This window comes from Ursus maritimus, unplaced genomic scaffold, assembly GCF_017311325.1.
Source record: "Ursus maritimus isolate PB19 unplaced genomic scaffold, ASM1731132v1 scaffold_20, whole genome shotgun sequence".
Taxonomy (NCBI): Eukaryota; Metazoa; Chordata; class Mammalia; order Carnivora; family Ursidae; genus Ursus; species Ursus maritimus.
In genome coordinates this window covers 27233319-27249889 of record NW_024424453.1, presented here as the reverse complement: position 1 = coordinate 27249889, position 16571 = coordinate 27233319, and the positions used below count along the sequence as shown (strand labels likewise).

General features: G+C 51.2%; 1 protein-coding gene across 1 annotated transcript in view; it reads left to right on the top strand.

Moving 5' to 3' along the window:
• Positions 1-3198: 3198 nt before the first annotated feature.
• Positions 3199-16571, top strand: part of EPHB1 (EPH receptor B1) — a 112521-nt gene continuing 99148 nt past the window's right edge. Inside the window, exons 1-2 of the mRNA XM_040636595.1 lie at positions 3199-3259; positions 3344-3679. Coding sequence (XP_040492529.1) covers positions 3199-3259; positions 3344-3679 — 397 coding nt within the window. The remainder of the gene's footprint in view (positions 3260-3343; positions 3680-16571) is intronic.

Below are 16571 nucleotides of genomic sequence, written 5' to 3'. Positions count from 1 at the left end.
CTACAGCTTCTGCCACTCAGGGCCACAGGCAGTGGGTCCTCACTGTTACCACATCTGTATCCTCCCTCTGCCCCACAGCAGGGCCTCTCATACTGGAGTGGGGTGCACACGTGTGATCTTAAGCCATGCACCTTAAGCAGAGGTCAATCCAGGTGCAAGGGCTTTGCCTCCCCTGGGCAGAGAGCGGGGGCACGGGAACCACGGACACAAGCCAGCCACAAGCTCCTGCCCACCAGAAGGCCACAGCACGGTGAGGACAGCACAGAGGAAGAGATCATCACCATGCAATGATGGTGTTAGCGTCTAGAAATGGACTTACGGAAACCGAGGGGTGGGGGCTGCATGACTGCAGTCCTCAGAGAAGCCTCCTGGTGGGATGACTGCTAGATCTTGGAGGGTGTCCAGGAGTTCATCAAGCAGATAAGGACAAAAAGAATTCCAGACAACAGAGAGCACGGTGCAGAAGCTGGGGGGCATGAAGGGAGTTGAGTGTGCACAGGAAATCACACTATTGTTCCTGTTAGCCACAATGTAAGGGTGAGGGTCAAGTGGCAAAGGATGAGACCGTGAGCAACACAACTGCACGGGGTTGTGAAGGATGTGGATGGAGGGTAACCTTTTGGGCAGCTGGGGTTTGAGCAGGGGAACACCATGATGCCATGTACGTTTTGGAACCCGCACTCCGGCGGGCAAGAATGGATAGGAGGGATGCAAAGCAATGTTGGCGGGTTCACGAGCAGGCTGTTGCTGTAGGGCAGAAAAGGCCACAGGGCCCAGAGTTCAGAGGTTATGGAGATACTGAGGAAGAGAACATTCTGAGGAAGAAAAGATGGGCCCTCACTGTGGTGTCAGTCCGTCTGTGGAGGACACAGAAGACGTGACTGTCAGGGTCTGGCTGGTGAGGACTCGGGGTGTCGAGGAAGGGAAGGACTGAAGGGCCTTCCCTGCATTTGTCAGGTAGGAGGCCACGAGAAAAGCAGATGTGGTGGGGAGTGTGGAAGTAACTGGGCTGCCCTGGGCCGAGCGAGGAGGGAGGAGAGCCTCCACTTTGAAGGGCTTGGCTGGAGGGTGAAGGAGAGGATGTTCAACGTAGAAAGATGCCAGTGATTGTGCTTTGGTTTTAAAATGGCAAAAATTTATGGGCGTTTAAGTGGAGAAGGTGGAGTCAGGGAGAGGGTGACGTTGAAGGTCAGGAGAGAAAGGAGATGCTTGAAATGGAGAGGCCTCAACAGGGTGGGAAGGATGGGTGGTCAGTCTCCCAGGCAGTACCTGTCCCTGCCCCGTCGCCCAAGGCTGCTCTCCAGTGACAGCCTCAGGATGTCCCAAGGATGCAGTAAGATAACATTGTTAGAAGATTCACCCCACGCCTCGCAGAGGAGCGAGTGCTCGATGAACGTATTTATTATGAGTACAAGAAACGGTGGCCTGTGGCAGAGGATGGGCTGTCTGCGGAGAAAGGGAGCGGTGACACTGACCACGGGGAGCTTGTGGTCTGAATCTCATCCGTCTGAGCAAACAGACGTGTCCAAGCCAGGCACTGGCCAATATGCACGTTAATGAATAGTGCAGCGTGAGGTGAAGCTGGCCTGGCCCAGTAAGAGCCCGCCGACGGCCGTGCCCACTCCCCTCCCAGCCCTGGCTGCGTGCTGATTCGAGAAGAGATGGATGTTTATCCCTGGGCAGATGGGTGGGGAATTCTCGAACGCTGTTTGCAAGACTTCAGTAAAGATGCTTCATGCATCCTGCCCTGTCACGAGCATGCATGAATGTTGTGCTTTAGCTCAGGCCTAATGGGCTTTATATAGTACAGTACTGATTTTCTTTCACATTTTAATAGAATCCGATTTAATATTTGCTTTCTGCTCTAGCTGCTTCTGTTGACTGATTCAGCACAGAATCCTTCCCTGGCGCCCCCCGACCTTGTTGTTATTCCCTCATTTTGTTTGTTGGCATTTGATTCCTGTCTTCAGCGTGAACCACTTTACACATGTCTTCGTTCCACTGGCGACAGTCACGTGCGTGATTTCTGAATGCATTACTATCCAGAGCGGCTGCTCCAGCAGCCCCACCGTTCAGAAGGGGGGCTTCTGGGTCGGATTCCTTTTCACTGTTCGACATCGAGGACCCTCAATGCTCAGCTGGGGAACCTGAGGCTGTGATCCGTTCTGTTCTTGGGCAGCGGGTTCTCCGACTTCATCAAATGTCCAGCACCACGGCTGGTAATTCAGAAACAGGTTGCCTTTCTGCAAAGGACCAGGCTTTCTAGAATTTAGTATTTAGCAAGGCATTTCCACCTTTGCCACAGGATGAAGAGCAGCTGTAGACAGAGCTGTCCAGAGGGAAAGGGCTGCCCTCCTTGGCTCCCAGTGAGCCTGGCTGGTTTGTAGGAGAGAGAGGCCGTTCAAATCTGTGAGCAGATCTGACCATCAGCCTTTGGAGTACCATCCCAGTGTAAGGCCAGAGTGGAAGACAGCTTTTCCTTAGTGGGGAAAGAGAGCCGGTTTTACTAGCAGGTGGCACAGGGCTATCATTAAGAGCACGAACTTTGGAATCAGGCAAACATGGGTCTCCATACTGGTTTCAGTTCTTATAGACCACATGATCTACAGCCAGGCTCCATGCCCCGCTTTAGTTTCCCTTTCTATAAAATTGAATTAATCATTGTATCTTCCCAAGTAAATGCGCGTAAAGCAGCTAGCAGTGTCTGGAACAAACCTCTACTCTCTTCTTATGTCATGAGGTCAAAAATGGTGGCTGTCTGAACCTGCCACCCAACTCTGCTTCTTGTCCTCAAGCACCAAAGCTTGGGCACCGTGAATATTCATCTGTGCAGGCAATCTGGAAGCCTGTCCTGCAGACAAACACCCCAGCGTGCACACACCACACAGACCCTAAACTGTGTGAGGTTTCGTGCAGGATGCCAGGATCTGTTGGGGCCTTAGATGGGCCACTCATGTCCCTCAACCCCCCCTACACTAATTAAGAAAAGACAGGAATCCATTTAAGTGTCTAATATACATACATACTACACGCTCAGGTTGGCTGGGGGAAATGGCGTAGTTCTGAGAACAAAAAGGCTTGAAGCCAGGTCCTTGAACCCTCTTCTCCTTTGGCACACATGACTGAAAGTCCCAGTGGGGACTACTGAGAGGGCAGTTTGCGGCGAGTTGTCATCGCTGTCCACCGCATTTTCTCGGAATGGATTGGAGTGTGGAGATTGGGGATGAGGGACAGAAGAGGATGCGTGCCTGTGACAAGGGTGGGAGCACACCAAAGACAGATGGAGAGAGGCTGGAGGAGGAAGCCTCTGCCCAGCCTCACTGGGCCCTTTGTCTCCTTGCAGGTGTTCCATCAGGCCCCCGAAATGTCATCTCCATTGTCAACGAGACGTCCATCATTCTGGAGTGGCATCCGCCCAGGGAGACGGGCGGGCGGGACGATGTGACCTATAACATCATCTGTAGAAAGTGCCGCGCAGATCGTCGGAGCTGCTCCCGCTGTGACGACAACGTGGAGTTTGTGCCCAGGCAGCTGGGCCTGACCGAGTGCCGAGTCTCCATCAGCAGCCTGTGGGCCCACACCCCTTACACCTTTGACATCCAGGCCGTCAACGGAGTCTCCAGCAAGAGCCCCTTCCCCCCACAGCATGTCTCCGTCAACATCACCACGAACCAAGCTGGTAAGTCTGAAGGCATCTGTGCTCCTTCTGTCTGTCTGCGCGGGGGCTCCCTGTCCATCTCTGAAGGAACAAAGCTGTAGCCACACCCGTTCTGCTTTCAGGCCTCCTCCCAGGAGTGAAGGCATCAGGTGATGGGCATTTGTGGCCATGGAGGGAACAGGTGTAGTGTTTCACCTCTGAGAGTGAGCTGGATTCCGAGGGATATTCTCGAGCTCAGCAGGAAAGCAAAGAGGTCTATCCAAGTCAGCGTAGAAGCCAGTACTCTTCATCCATCTGGGGCTCAACAAATGCCTTTGGAAAGATAGATGGACAGACAGACAGATGGGTGGTAGATGGACAGACAGAGGGGTAGGCGGGTGGGCGGAAGCCCTGTACGATGTTAAGAACACTAGTGCTGCTTTATCAGAAAACCCAAAGAAGGAAACTTCCCAGGAATCATGTGACCGAGGGAGTATTGCCTTCATAGATTATTTTTCAATTAAACCATGTAATTCAAGAGCACATTCTCCTGTACGGCTTGCTTAAATGAATGCTGCACTGTGATGGAGACCTCAGAGTGTCGGCAATAGATCACTCCTGATAGCCCGTACATCCCTGTGGCATGCACAGCTCAGAACACATTTGCTTCTCTCTTCTTTATTTCTGTATCTCTTCCTCTTCTGACCTTTTCTCTTTATTACTTTTTACACCTCTTGCAACAATCCATTTCTTTTTATATGCATTTAACCAGCCCCTTCATGCACTCACTCACTTATTTATTTCCTCACTCGTTATTAAGAGAGGCTTAGTTAGCATCCGATGTGTGACACGCTGTGGGCCAGACACTGTGAGGGATACGGTGAGACCTGGACACCACTGTTCCTCCCAGAATTTGCAGGATATAGACACACAGTCCAAATCTGCAGCATGGTGCATGCGAGGCGTGTGCACGGTGCATATGCGGTAAATACCCGGGGCCTTAGAGAGAAATGAGCAATCTCTTCCCTGGGGTGACGGCGCAAGACTGCAGAGGGAACGTCTATAGGCAGTGGGGGTCGTGGGCAATGGACTGTGATCTTATTTGGAATTATGGATTTTTCTCAATCAACAGATTCTAGAAGGACAGCTTGTTAGTGGAATAGCTGGAGCCAAGCACGTCCCTTTTCTCTCTCTCCCTCCGTGTAGCTCCCCCTTCTTAACCTCCTCTTCCCTACTCTGTCCTCATCTGCTCCTCACCTCCCCATCCTCGGGCTCCTTCTGCCTCTTTCAATACCAGGCATTTTTGATGACAGATGATTCTTGGGTTTAAGCTGTCAGAACTCAGGAGAAAAAAAGGTGTTGTGGGAGAACATGGCTGTCCAGATGGCTGCGTTGTTGCCGTGAGCCTGTGTGTGTTCGTGTGTGCGTGTTTGTATGTATGTGTATGGTCACGTGTTTGCATGCATGCGTGTGCAGTGAGAAAACAGGCGTGGAAGTGTGGGAGCCTCCAGCTGGTGACCACAGCCCCAGCGCCATGGAGACAAAGGTTGTGACAGTCTGTCTTACCCAAAGAAAAGGGGATGGTAATTTCTGGATCACGTTGAGCACGGAACACGGGCAGCCTTTGTGAGCAGTGTTTCCCTTGGAGAGTTTAAGGCAGAAAACTGGCTGAAATATTTTAGTGTCCCAGCTTCTGGGACTAATAATCCTGCCAGGCTGTCATGTCATGCTGGGCTTGGCTGTCTGCTCTCTCTCTCTAAGAATGTGCGAACAAACCTGCCACTTAGAGCGGTTTGCTTTGACTCCGGCCCTCCCTTTCCTTACCCCGCGAGTCCCGAACCTGCCCACCTGCTTGTCTCGCCATCTGCACCTTCCCAGGCTGCAGAGGCGCCGAGGGACCGGGGCTCCTGCAAGGGGCCCGGCATCGCCAGCGTTCCAAATACTTGTTGTTATCCTCACTCACTTGCTCCTCCAGGAGTGGATTTCTCGTGCCCTTGGTTCCCCCTCCGACAGCCCCTTTTTTCTTATCCTTCCCCGATTTTGGAGTCCCAGCCCCATCAACATCTTCCAATCTGGGATTTCTTTTTGGGAGTCTGGAATTTGGGTGTTAGAAAGTTTACAATCAATGAGAGAAGGATGCTTCTTGGTGGCATGTGGTTATTAAGAAACAAGTGACAAGTGACCCATGGGTCCTAATCTGTGGGCTGTGCGGCTCTGAGGAACATGGCGCTGTCTCGTTGCTTTGGCAGAGCCACATGTGAATGCAAACTCTTTTTTACCAACAGATCATTCTTTTAAAAGATGAGATCCTTCACAAAATAAACACTTGGGCTTGTACCTCTCCAAGAACAGTTTAGAAACACAAATGGAAGTGACACTTTTGGGGAGCAGGGGAGGGAGAGGGTAAAAGGGAGAGAGGGAGAATCTTAAGTAGGCTCCATGCCCAGCACAGAGCCCGACGTCAGGCTCGATCCCACGACCCTGAGATCATGATCTGAGCCGAAATCAAGAGTCAGACACTTAACCAACTGAGCCACCCACACGTCCCTAAGTGACACACTTTAGAATAGATGAAAGAGAGACTAAATAGCAGGTGTCATAAAAGCCATATCAGTCAGATCCATTAAGGGCCCAGGTAGACGGCCGCATGGTCCCTAAGTCGTGCCACGTCTCTGTGACACGGAACCCTAAGAGACTTTTCCCTGCCTCTGGATCGGGATGGAGATGAACGTGTGTTTGTTGAGGGATCCGAGGTGCCCCAAGGTGAATTGGAGCTCGGCCGTGGGAGTCAGTAAGGATCGCATGAGAGAAGGGCTTCGATAAGTTGGCTGCTAAGTGGTCTTGGACTTGATTGGAAGTCTCATGCTCCTGACTACCAGACTCCATCCTGGGAGGCTGCTTGCTGCTCTGGGCTGGTTCTTCCTTTGCTCAGAAGCCACAGACCGCGTCCGTGGCTGGGCGTGTAGCTCGTACTGCTCTGCAGACACGGATGGGCAGGTTTTCTTCCTCCGGGCTGCCCAGACATGCCCTGCTGACGCTGCGTCCTGCTGCTCTCATGAGCCCTGCCCAGTGGAAGCAGGCAGCTCATCGTGGCTGATGGAGGTATCCACTAAAAAGGGTTATGGTTGGCATCAGTCCACCAGAGTTACCGAGAGGCTTTTCTTGGCCCTAAGGGCTGCGATCTAAGAAGAGACCCTAGGAGGTTTTGTGATCATCTTTGGTCCATAGGGCACACAGAGACAAGCATCACTGGGGGGACACTGAAGAATCTCTTGGGTCCTGAGATGCAGAGGTCTTCCATCTCCTTCTGTGACTGCCCCAGTCATGTCTATAGTCACGGCAACTCAAGGGTCTTGTATCACTTGGAGAGCAGCAGGATCAAGCAGGATCAGATCCTCACCCAGGCAACAGGCAGTGGCAGAGAACCACCATTTTGAGCTCCTCCCATGTGCCAAGCCCATGCTGAGCTGACGTGGATCAGATGAAGAAACCCGGGGTCAGAGTGCTTTCAGAATCTCCTCAGCATCTCACAGGCAGCAATGATGTTTCTAGGTTTCATGCTCAGATTTGCAGCCATTTTATTCTCCGACTGATCAAAAATTGCATTTTGGTGAGCCGGGTAAGTTGTAAGCTCTCTCTAAGCTATTGCCACATAGCTGGGCCACTTCAGCTGTCAAAAAAAATGTCCATCATCTTTGGTCAGGGTTGGTCATGAATTATGCAAGCTCAGATTTACGTGAGGTCTTCAGGGATGCAGCCTTGCACTGAATACAGCTGCCTTGAGTTTAAAATAGACCAGATCAGGTGGAACTCTCTGTTCCAGTGGCCAAGCGATCTGCAGAGAGGTTGTTATCACCACTAACTCCTGCAGCCATTCTGTGGCGCCTGGCCCCAGATTCATCTGATGGCCGGATCATCTGGCTGTCAGAGAGAATTAAAGTGAATGACAAACTTGACTTCTTTTTTCTGCCAACTAGATTCAGAATGTCAGAGTTAGGGAAGGGGACCTCAGAGGAAATCTTGGAAAAAATAAATAAGACAAATCAGACCGGCACATCTAAAAAATCAACTTGCCACAAAATAAAATAGAGTCGGTGAATTTGGGACCAGGTAAGCGAGAGAGAACAAACTCCAAGGCCCAGGAGGCCTGGCCGGCAATGGAGAGGAGCAAAGCAGGGCCAAGTGTCAGGCAGTAGGGAGTGGTGAGGGCCGCAGAGAACCGTGGAGAATAGGGCCAGCCTCTGCTCGGCTCCAGCAAGTGCTGCCATAACCCGCGCTGCCAGAGCTTAGAAGCTGAAAACCTAGGTTTAGAATGTTGACAACTAGGGGCACCTGGGGGACTCAGTTGGTGAAGCGTCTGCCTTCGGCTCAGGTCAGGATCCCAGGGTCCTGAGATCGAGTCCTGCATCAGGCTCCCTGCTCAGCAGGGAACCTGCTTCTCCCTCTGCCTGCTGCTCCCCCTGCTCGTGCTCTCTCTCTGACAAATAAATAAATGAAATCTTTAAAAATAAATAAATAATAAAATGTTGACAACTAATTAGAAAATTTTAAAGCACTTGAGAGCCAAACACATCCAATACTAGATTTGACCTGTTGGTTGCGGTCTGTAACCTCCGGTTCAGAGGGCTAATCTGATTTACCCCAAGCCTGAATGGCAAGGGTGCTGTGTTGGTCTAGCCTTATTCCATCGTGGGACAGTCACCTTTCTCACCTTTTTTTTTTTTTATAAAGCTTATTTATTTATTTATTTTAGAGAGAGAGAGAGACAGAGAGAGATAACAAGAGAGAGCAGGAGCTGGGGTAGGGGTGGGGGGTCAGAGGGAGAAGCAGACTTCATGCTAAGTGGGGACCTGGAAACAGGACTCGATCCCAGAACCCTGGGATCATGACCTGAGCTGAAGGCAGACACTTAACTCACTGAGCCACCCAGGTGCCCCCACCTTTCTCACCTCTTGTGCTCAGTGTGGCAGAGGGACAGCAGGGGATCCTGCAGTTGGGCCCTCTCTCTGCTCTTCACATGACTTGTGCCATGACCCCCCCCTTTCTCAACTGTCAAATGGGAGTAATGACCCCTGCTTCCTAGAGCTGTTGTGACAAGCAAAGAGATGGGACAGAAAGTCACTTTGTGAACCAGGCTACGGATTGGGAGATGAGCCTCATTTCTAAGCCAGATGGCAGTTTGCTGGACTCTCTTCCGAGGCCCCTCCATCTCTTTGTTTGGGACTGATGTCATCCCCATCAGAGAAATGACAGGTCTCCATTTGGCCATTCTTCGAGGGAGGAGTGGGCACCAGAAAGGCGAGCGGCCAAGTCCCAGGGAGTTGATGAGGCCGTGGAGCCAGAACCGTGTACTTGAGCCAGGCTGATGCCGCCACTCACAGGACCCTGTCCGTCTTTCCTCCTCGTGCGTTCAGAGAAGCAGCGCTTGCCCTCTTACTTTTATGACGCCATCAGCAGTATTTATATCTGACATTTATATTACCCACGGTCCACGTGTGGCCCACTGTGCCTCCTGCATGTGGGATATTAGCATATTCACTGTGCCCACAGACACAACCCATTACTTAATTTTGTTTAAAAGATACTGCATTACTTCCATTAATGGTCATAAGTCCCTATAGTTTGTCCATTTTTAAGGTGTTTTTGAAGCTCCTAGACAATTAAAGTCACTCAGAGATGCTACTTTTCCCACAAAAGAATTACCTAGGCCACCAATTCCTCTGAACACATCACCTAATTTGCATTATTCCTTGGTTAAATATAGTATTTGCATGCATAAAGAATAATCTTTGAATATGAAAAGGAATTTTATGATATTGCAATATATCGAGCTCTTTGGAGGAAAGATATTATGTAAATCTCAAAATTAAATATTAAAACAATATTACAGTGCTGCCTGTAAAAATTTAGAGTGTTAAGATCCATATGCTGAAACCAGTTCATTTTTAGGGGTTGGTCTCATTGGAAATTAGTAGGCGAAATTTGCTCCGAAGTAGAGAAAAGATTGAGTCAGAACTTTAAAAAGACTGGAATGACTTTAAAGAAAACTTTCATTCAAATTAATAAAGAAAAGTTTAAAAACCTTAAGTAAATGAAATTTTCACTGTTCTTCATTCAATTTCATAGTTCATTTCATTGCTTTCTTCCCATTGTTAATTCTAAAAAGGTTGTTTTTATTGTTTCTTAAGCCCTGACATTGCGAAGGTAATTTTAAGTGGTCTCAGAAAGGTCCGGGCCATATTTGCAAACAGGGCTGTGTTGTCACTGATCAAAACCATGGCTTGACCCCCCCCCCCAGCCTTGGGGCTCCCTATGAGATGGTGAGCTCCATGGGAAATCAGACTTTCTCACCTACCTCAGCTTCTTGAGGGAGGGACCACACCGTGCTGGGCACAGGGAACCTTGATAAATACTTGCCAGGATCCCTTAGTCCCTACATAGGAGTTAGTGCATAAATGTTTGGCAGGGGTGTGGTGATCGCCGGCTGTCCAGGTATCTCCCTCCTCGGTGGCTCCTGAAAGGAAAACTGAAAGGAGCAATCTTAGGATGATGCCAGCAGCCCTGATCCACTTGGAGGAGCACAGTGAGATTCAGCCTTACTCCAAGGGGTTTATTTATTTATTTAAGAACTTTAACTTTGGGAATGTATTCATTCATTCAACACGGTCTTGTGACTGCTTTCCACAGGCTGACTCATGGGTTCCTGCTTCTAGGGGCTCCCGTTCGTTCGCTTTCTCAACAAATATTTATTGAGGCTTTCTGTGCGTCGTGCACTGCTCTAAGCACCAGGAACACAGCAGCCAACAACACAGATGAAAATCTGTGCCTTGCGGAACTCACATTCTAGTCCACAGCACTCCCTGGGACTGGAGTAACAGGCCCAGACAAGTCCCAAGGGAGCAGACGACTAGCTGGGAAGCAACACTGGCGGCCCTTCAGCTGGGCTCTTGGTCCCACAGCCTGCTGTGGTGCCAACGTCCACTTTCCAAAAGTTAGGAGGCAGCCACATGTAAGAGAGAGAGAGCATCTCGGTTTTGCAGTGGCTGTGCTGAACAGGACAGTGTGGGGTGGGCTGTTTCACTGCTCACTAACTGACCAGTTTGGACTTCTCATGGGCAGATATCACCTGCTGGACCTCTCAGTGCTTGCGCGTGGGTATTCTCTGTGTTTCCGGTCCTGGGCAGTGCCTGCTGATGCTGCTAACAGCTGGGGAGCAGCTGAGAATGCCCTGCCCTGCATCCCTGCGGGAGGACCAGAGGGCCCCGTGGGGCCTGGGGCTCATCTGCGCGTTGTACCCCAGCTTGGGCCAGGCACTTCAAGTCCGTGGTTTGTTAAACGCAAATGGGACAGACTGCTGGCAGTGAGATTGTAGTATGTTCCTTACCCTGTTCCAAGTACAAATGAGATTGCAATAACCCTCCTCATAGAGGGAACCTCACAGAGGGAACTTCTGGTTGGATTATGAGCTAGGTGCTGTTCGCCCTGTGGCCTTGGCAAACGAGGTGAGAGAGAGGAGTTGTCCTGGTGATGTGTCTGCCCTGCGCTCCTCCAGCCAATGTCGGCTCCGTGAGCCACAACTATACTCTTCGGGACAGTGTGCCTGTATCCATCTTATTAGCTGTTGTTCCCCAGTGGCTAACTAGATGCCTGAAATAGTAGAAGTCAATAAAAGTTTATTGAATGGATTAATAAATTATCAAGCAGATGTATGAATGAGTGCCTCAGTCTTTCTTAGACTCAGCCCAGGCATCAGCAGACGGTGCAGCTTGAGCTCTCTCTGTGGTCTTTCCTTCCTCAAGCATCTTTGGGCGGGTGCTGGGATTGTGGTTAAGCCCCTACATCCTTCCAGATGTTGCTGAGCTTTGGAACTTCCTGGGGGCGCTGTCCTCCCCAAACATGGCCCTGTGAGGGACAGTGGGCTGTGACCCGGGCTGCCCCTCGGCCTCCGGCAAGGCCCCTGCAGCTGGAGCAAGCATAGCTGGGGGTGGTTGCAATGGCGTTCGGATGCGCTGTCTGTCCACCGGCGTGCCAACTCCGTGCCTATCATTTTCACAGCACCAGCCATGTTAAACAGGCAGGAGCACCAGGGGTTTTTGAATACCGCAATTAACAAAACAGTAATCAAGCTAAGTGTTTAATTTCAGAAAATTAACATCTTCTCTGAGCGGATGTGAAAGATGGAGAAAAAAGGCACATTAAATGTTCTGGGTAAATAAAGGCAACACCAGACCACAAATATTTTCCGGTTCAAGGGAGACTCTTTGCCAACCCTCAGGCCTTGGGATCAGTTTCCTTCTGAGACCCGAGCTGCAGGACATCAGCGAAAGAATGGAGCCCTAGGATTTTAAAATGTGTGTGCCTTTGTTCCCTTCCTTTCCCTTCCCTTCCCTTCCCTTCCCTTCCCTTCCCTTCCCTTCCTTTCCCTCTTCTCTTTTCCTCTGCTTTCCTCTCTCCCCTCCCCTCACCTCCCCTTCCCTCCCCTCTCCTCTCCTCCCCTCTTCCCTTCCCTTCCCTTCCCTTTTCTTTTCCCTTTCCTTTCCTTTCCTTTCCTTTCCTTTCCTTTCCGAACAGAGCAAATGCTTTATCTGTCCGGAAGAGCTCAAGGGCACAAGGGCCCCCTGTGAGCATATCTGCCCCATAGAAAATCCTGATGTGTGTATTGCCCTTCTCTAAACTGTACTAGTCATAAGGATGGCACAATGAGTTCTTGAACGTGCACTGGTTTTTCAGGCACATAGGCCGTATTTCTCCTGGTAGACTTTATGGCTCCCGAGGGAAAAGACCAGGTCTCACTCCTCCACTAACCCCTGTGCGTCAACACAGTGTCCTCTGTTGCGGCCTTACATAACATTCATGGTCTGTGGTGCCTCATAAACCAGCCGGCTGGCTTTTGTGTGCAGGCACGCGTTTGCACGTGGGGAGGGAAGTGAGGAGAGCAGAGGGCTGGGCGGGCACAGGACCTCCTGGCGTCTGTTGGCTTATCTGATGCCCCGGAAGAGAGTGAGGGCCCAGGACAAGGACTGGAAGGGCAAGGAAGGCAGCTTTGCGGGAGGAACAGGGTGAAGTTTGAGCACAATAGGCAGCCTTGAGGCTCAGTGATGAGGTGCCGCAGTTCGGCAGGGAGGGAAGGCTGTCGGGTTGTGGGGGTCGGGCTGGATGTGGCCACACATCCTTAGGGAGGGGACTGGAAATGTGGCTCAGTCAGCAGCTTTCCTAGGACAGCTGACATGGAGAACAGAGAAAACAAAGCAAGAGACTGAGCGGATGGTTTGCAAATACAAAGGACACATTCCAGGGGCTCCTGGAAGTGCTCAGGAACAGAGGCAAGGGGAGGGGGGTTCAGTTCTGCTGTGTAATTTGTGGAGATTTTGAGTTCCCAAGGCCAGGTATTAGTTACGCAGCTGGATATCTTCTCCACAATGTGGGAGATAAGCTTGGTTACTGAGGGTGAATGGAGAAGTATTGGGGTCGAAGGTTTGAGGAGAATGGCAAGTTTGGCAGTGCCATTGCAGAGAATGGGAGATGGGATGGAGCAGAGAAAGCTCTCATTTCCAGAAAGCGTTGGGGGCTCCTTGGAAGCCGGTGATCGCGTGCTTATGAAGCTGTCCATCTGCCCTGTTATGTGACTGTCTCAGCAATGCATGGCTGACCCCACAGGAAGTTAATAGTGGATCTCTCTCGGGATGAGTTCTGCTTTGTGTCCTCAGAAAAGATAAAGGCAACTCACGCCTGAGGGTTGAGGGAGTATTGCCAGTTATGCTATTGCAAAGATGGAACTGGGCTGGATAACGAGGGGTGCGCATAAGGAAGGGGGCTGATGCGTGGGGTGCAAGTCAAGGCCGGGAGGGCCGGGTGAGCCAGCCAAAGTTGCAGTGGCTCGTCAGAGGTTGCCGAGAGGAAGGAGAAGACTTGAGTTTGTGGCTTTGAAGATGGAGCCACTTCAGGTGAGGCTGAATCCAAGTGTACCTTGAGAATGGGCGGACGTAGGGGAGTCGTGGGGTCAGGGGACAGAAAGTGCACTCTTCCAATGGACCGAAGGGCAAGTCCTGGGATGGAGCAGACCGAAGCCCAAGTCTTCAATGAGTCGGGGCTGGTGGTAGGAGGGAGTACACAGCGCTCCCAAGCTTCGAGAGCGGCAGCCCAGCTTAGTGACATTTTAACAGAGGGTGCGGGAGATGATGAGCAGCGGTGTGGAGGTGGTGACTGGGGACAAGGAAGACACACAGCCCACTTCCCGACCCTGAGGTGTGCTGGGCATGAAACTGCACACCGCCACATTTCAGAGGGTGCGAGGCAGAGGTGTCCCAGGGAGTAGGAGTCAAGGGGAGGGAGACCCATGCTGTCGTGAGGAGGGTGGCGTGCAGAGACGGGCTCGCTGCTGGGCACTGCAGGGTGGAAACCTGCCTGCAGGACAGCACAAGGGGCTCTGGGTCTCTGGGGCTCTGGGTCCTACAGCCTGGAGACTTCCATCTCCAGGATCAGGGAGGAGAGTCCCAGAGACTGCAGACACAGCAACCCTGCCTGGTATCGGTGGTGGCAATGTCAGCCTTAGGGTGGTGGTGGTAGGTTCCCCCGATGTGGGGGTGCCCTGCTGAAATGTGTGGGTGATAGCCAGGGAGGAAGGGACACACAGTCTGCTGCAGGGTATCCTTTGCTCTCTCCCATGGCCTCGCCAGGGCCAGGGTTTCTGTGAACTGCCTTCTGTGATCAAACATTCAACAAACCGGAGCGGCCGCCGTGCTTGTCCCACACCTGGACAGGCTGACAGGCCTGTGAAAGGCGGAGCTGATGGGTCTGTTCTCGGCCTCCCTGCCCTGGGACCAGGCACCGTCCAACAAGTGCCCCTTGTACACTCACATATCCCTTCAGAGTTTCCCACCTGCCTCGGGGCCACGGCGCTCAGGTTTGCCATCCTTTCCACAGCACAGGGCCATTTCCCGGTGCGCCTTCTGGTTACCCCGGCAGGGAGGAGGAGCCAGGCACGGTGACCTAGGAGGGTGCCCAGGACTCCATGAACCAGATGCTCCCTTCCTCTGGCACAGGGCTCCACACACTTCCACCTGTCTGGAGCCCCCTCTCTGCCTGAGGACCTGCCCTCCCTCGTGCTGGGCATCCCCAGGTCTGGGTGTAGGGTGAGGGGAAAGATGGCCAGCCCCGTCATTTCTGGCTCTGCTCTCACCTGCTGAGGACTTAGGGAAGTCACTTCCTCTCTGGTCTTCAGTGCTCAAATCCATAAATTGGAAGAATTGGCAGAAAACTGAATGACCTCAGATGTCCTTTCAACATTTTATATTCTGATTTCTAGATTTCTAGACAAATAGTTCTCAAATTTAAGTGTGCATCAGAATCCCCTGAAGGGCTTGTTAAAACACAGATTGCTGAGCCCTACCCCCAGAGTTTCTGATCCAGTAAGTCTGGAGCGGGGCTCAAGATTCTGCATTTCTTACCAGTTTCCAGGTGCTGCTGATCTGGGATCACATTCTGAGAACTAGCAGGGTCAGCTGGATGACCCCAATAAAGACCCCCCCCCATCAGAGATGATACCATAAATGAGAGCCTCTGCTTTAAACCTACATCCCCAGAGCAGCCCCCAACCCGCAACCCCCAGCTGCCATACCCGCCCCTTGGTTTGGAACCAGGACCCTCGTGGATGGACCCCAGAAGGAAGCACCTGTCCAGGGTATAGGGCTGACTCAGCCACCCGGGCCTAAAGCCCCCACGTTCTGCATCACTGAGCCCATGGTGAGACTCAGCCACTATTCCACAACAGAATCAAATGATGGCACCCCCCACAGAGCAGTCCTCCGTCCTTAGTTGACTCCAAGGTAAAGAGGGAGATTGGAAGGGGGTGTCAGTGTCATCTCAAGGCAAGCCCAGAGCAAAAGCCAAGAAGTCAATGTCCACAATAGGGGAAAACAATTAGAAAAATAATTAATTCTGCTTCTGTATTCATACCCAGTCTCCAAACTAATTGCTTATTTGTTTAATCTACTTTGGCCAGAAGTGTTACTGCACCAAAAATATTTAATGAGTCAGGCTTCCTAATGTAAAATTCAAGCATATTTGTGCAATGAAATGAGTTTTCATCATCAGAGGGAGAACCTGTTATCTGAGCAATACCTTCTCGACAAAGTTATCTCCCAGAATAGAAATGTCAGAGGAAACACAATTCATCGTTTGCACAATTCATCTGTGTGCAAACCGTTCTTTGTCTTCAGTGTTGGTGGGCCTGAAGTCTTTCGCTGACATTTAAATCTAGATTTTAGTTTTTTCTTAAAAATGTGTTTCATGTAAGGAACAAGATAACCCACCGCCCCCAACTCCTCACTCCCAATCTCATCACCCATGCCTTTTAGGAGCGCCCATAATTTAATCTGAGGCCTCACGGGGACTTCTGGAGGCTGCCCAGAATTTTTGGATCTCTCTGTGAGCCCTTCAGAGTCTGGGCTGGAGAGCTAGGAAATGGACTGGCTTCAGGGCTCTGGGACTCCTGCTTCTGATTCACCCAGAGCAGCTCTGAATTGTTCTGTTTCTTCTTTAATGCTTCAAGGAAATTTTGTTGGGAGAAAGGATTCTACAGCCCATAAAAAAGAAGGAAAGTTGATTGGAAAGCTACTAACATTAGGGTAGCATTTCAGCTAAAACCTCTCAGTGAGGTGGGGATGGCCCTAGCCTCCCGCTTCTGCCTCTATGCCACGTAGAAGCACTCCTGTCCCGGGGCCCCCAGGACTGCTATTTTCAGACCCCCTCTGTATTCCTCCCCGGGTACAGGCTCCTCAATGCTGCACTCCACCTGCCCCACAGAAGGCAGTTCACACCCTTGCCGCCCCTCCCCCCTGCACCTTTCTCCCTGAAGGGCCACTATCCGTGTTAGGTACCAGTACATGATTCTCTGACCCTTTTACTTCCAGTGTCTTTAGAAAAAAGTCTGCAA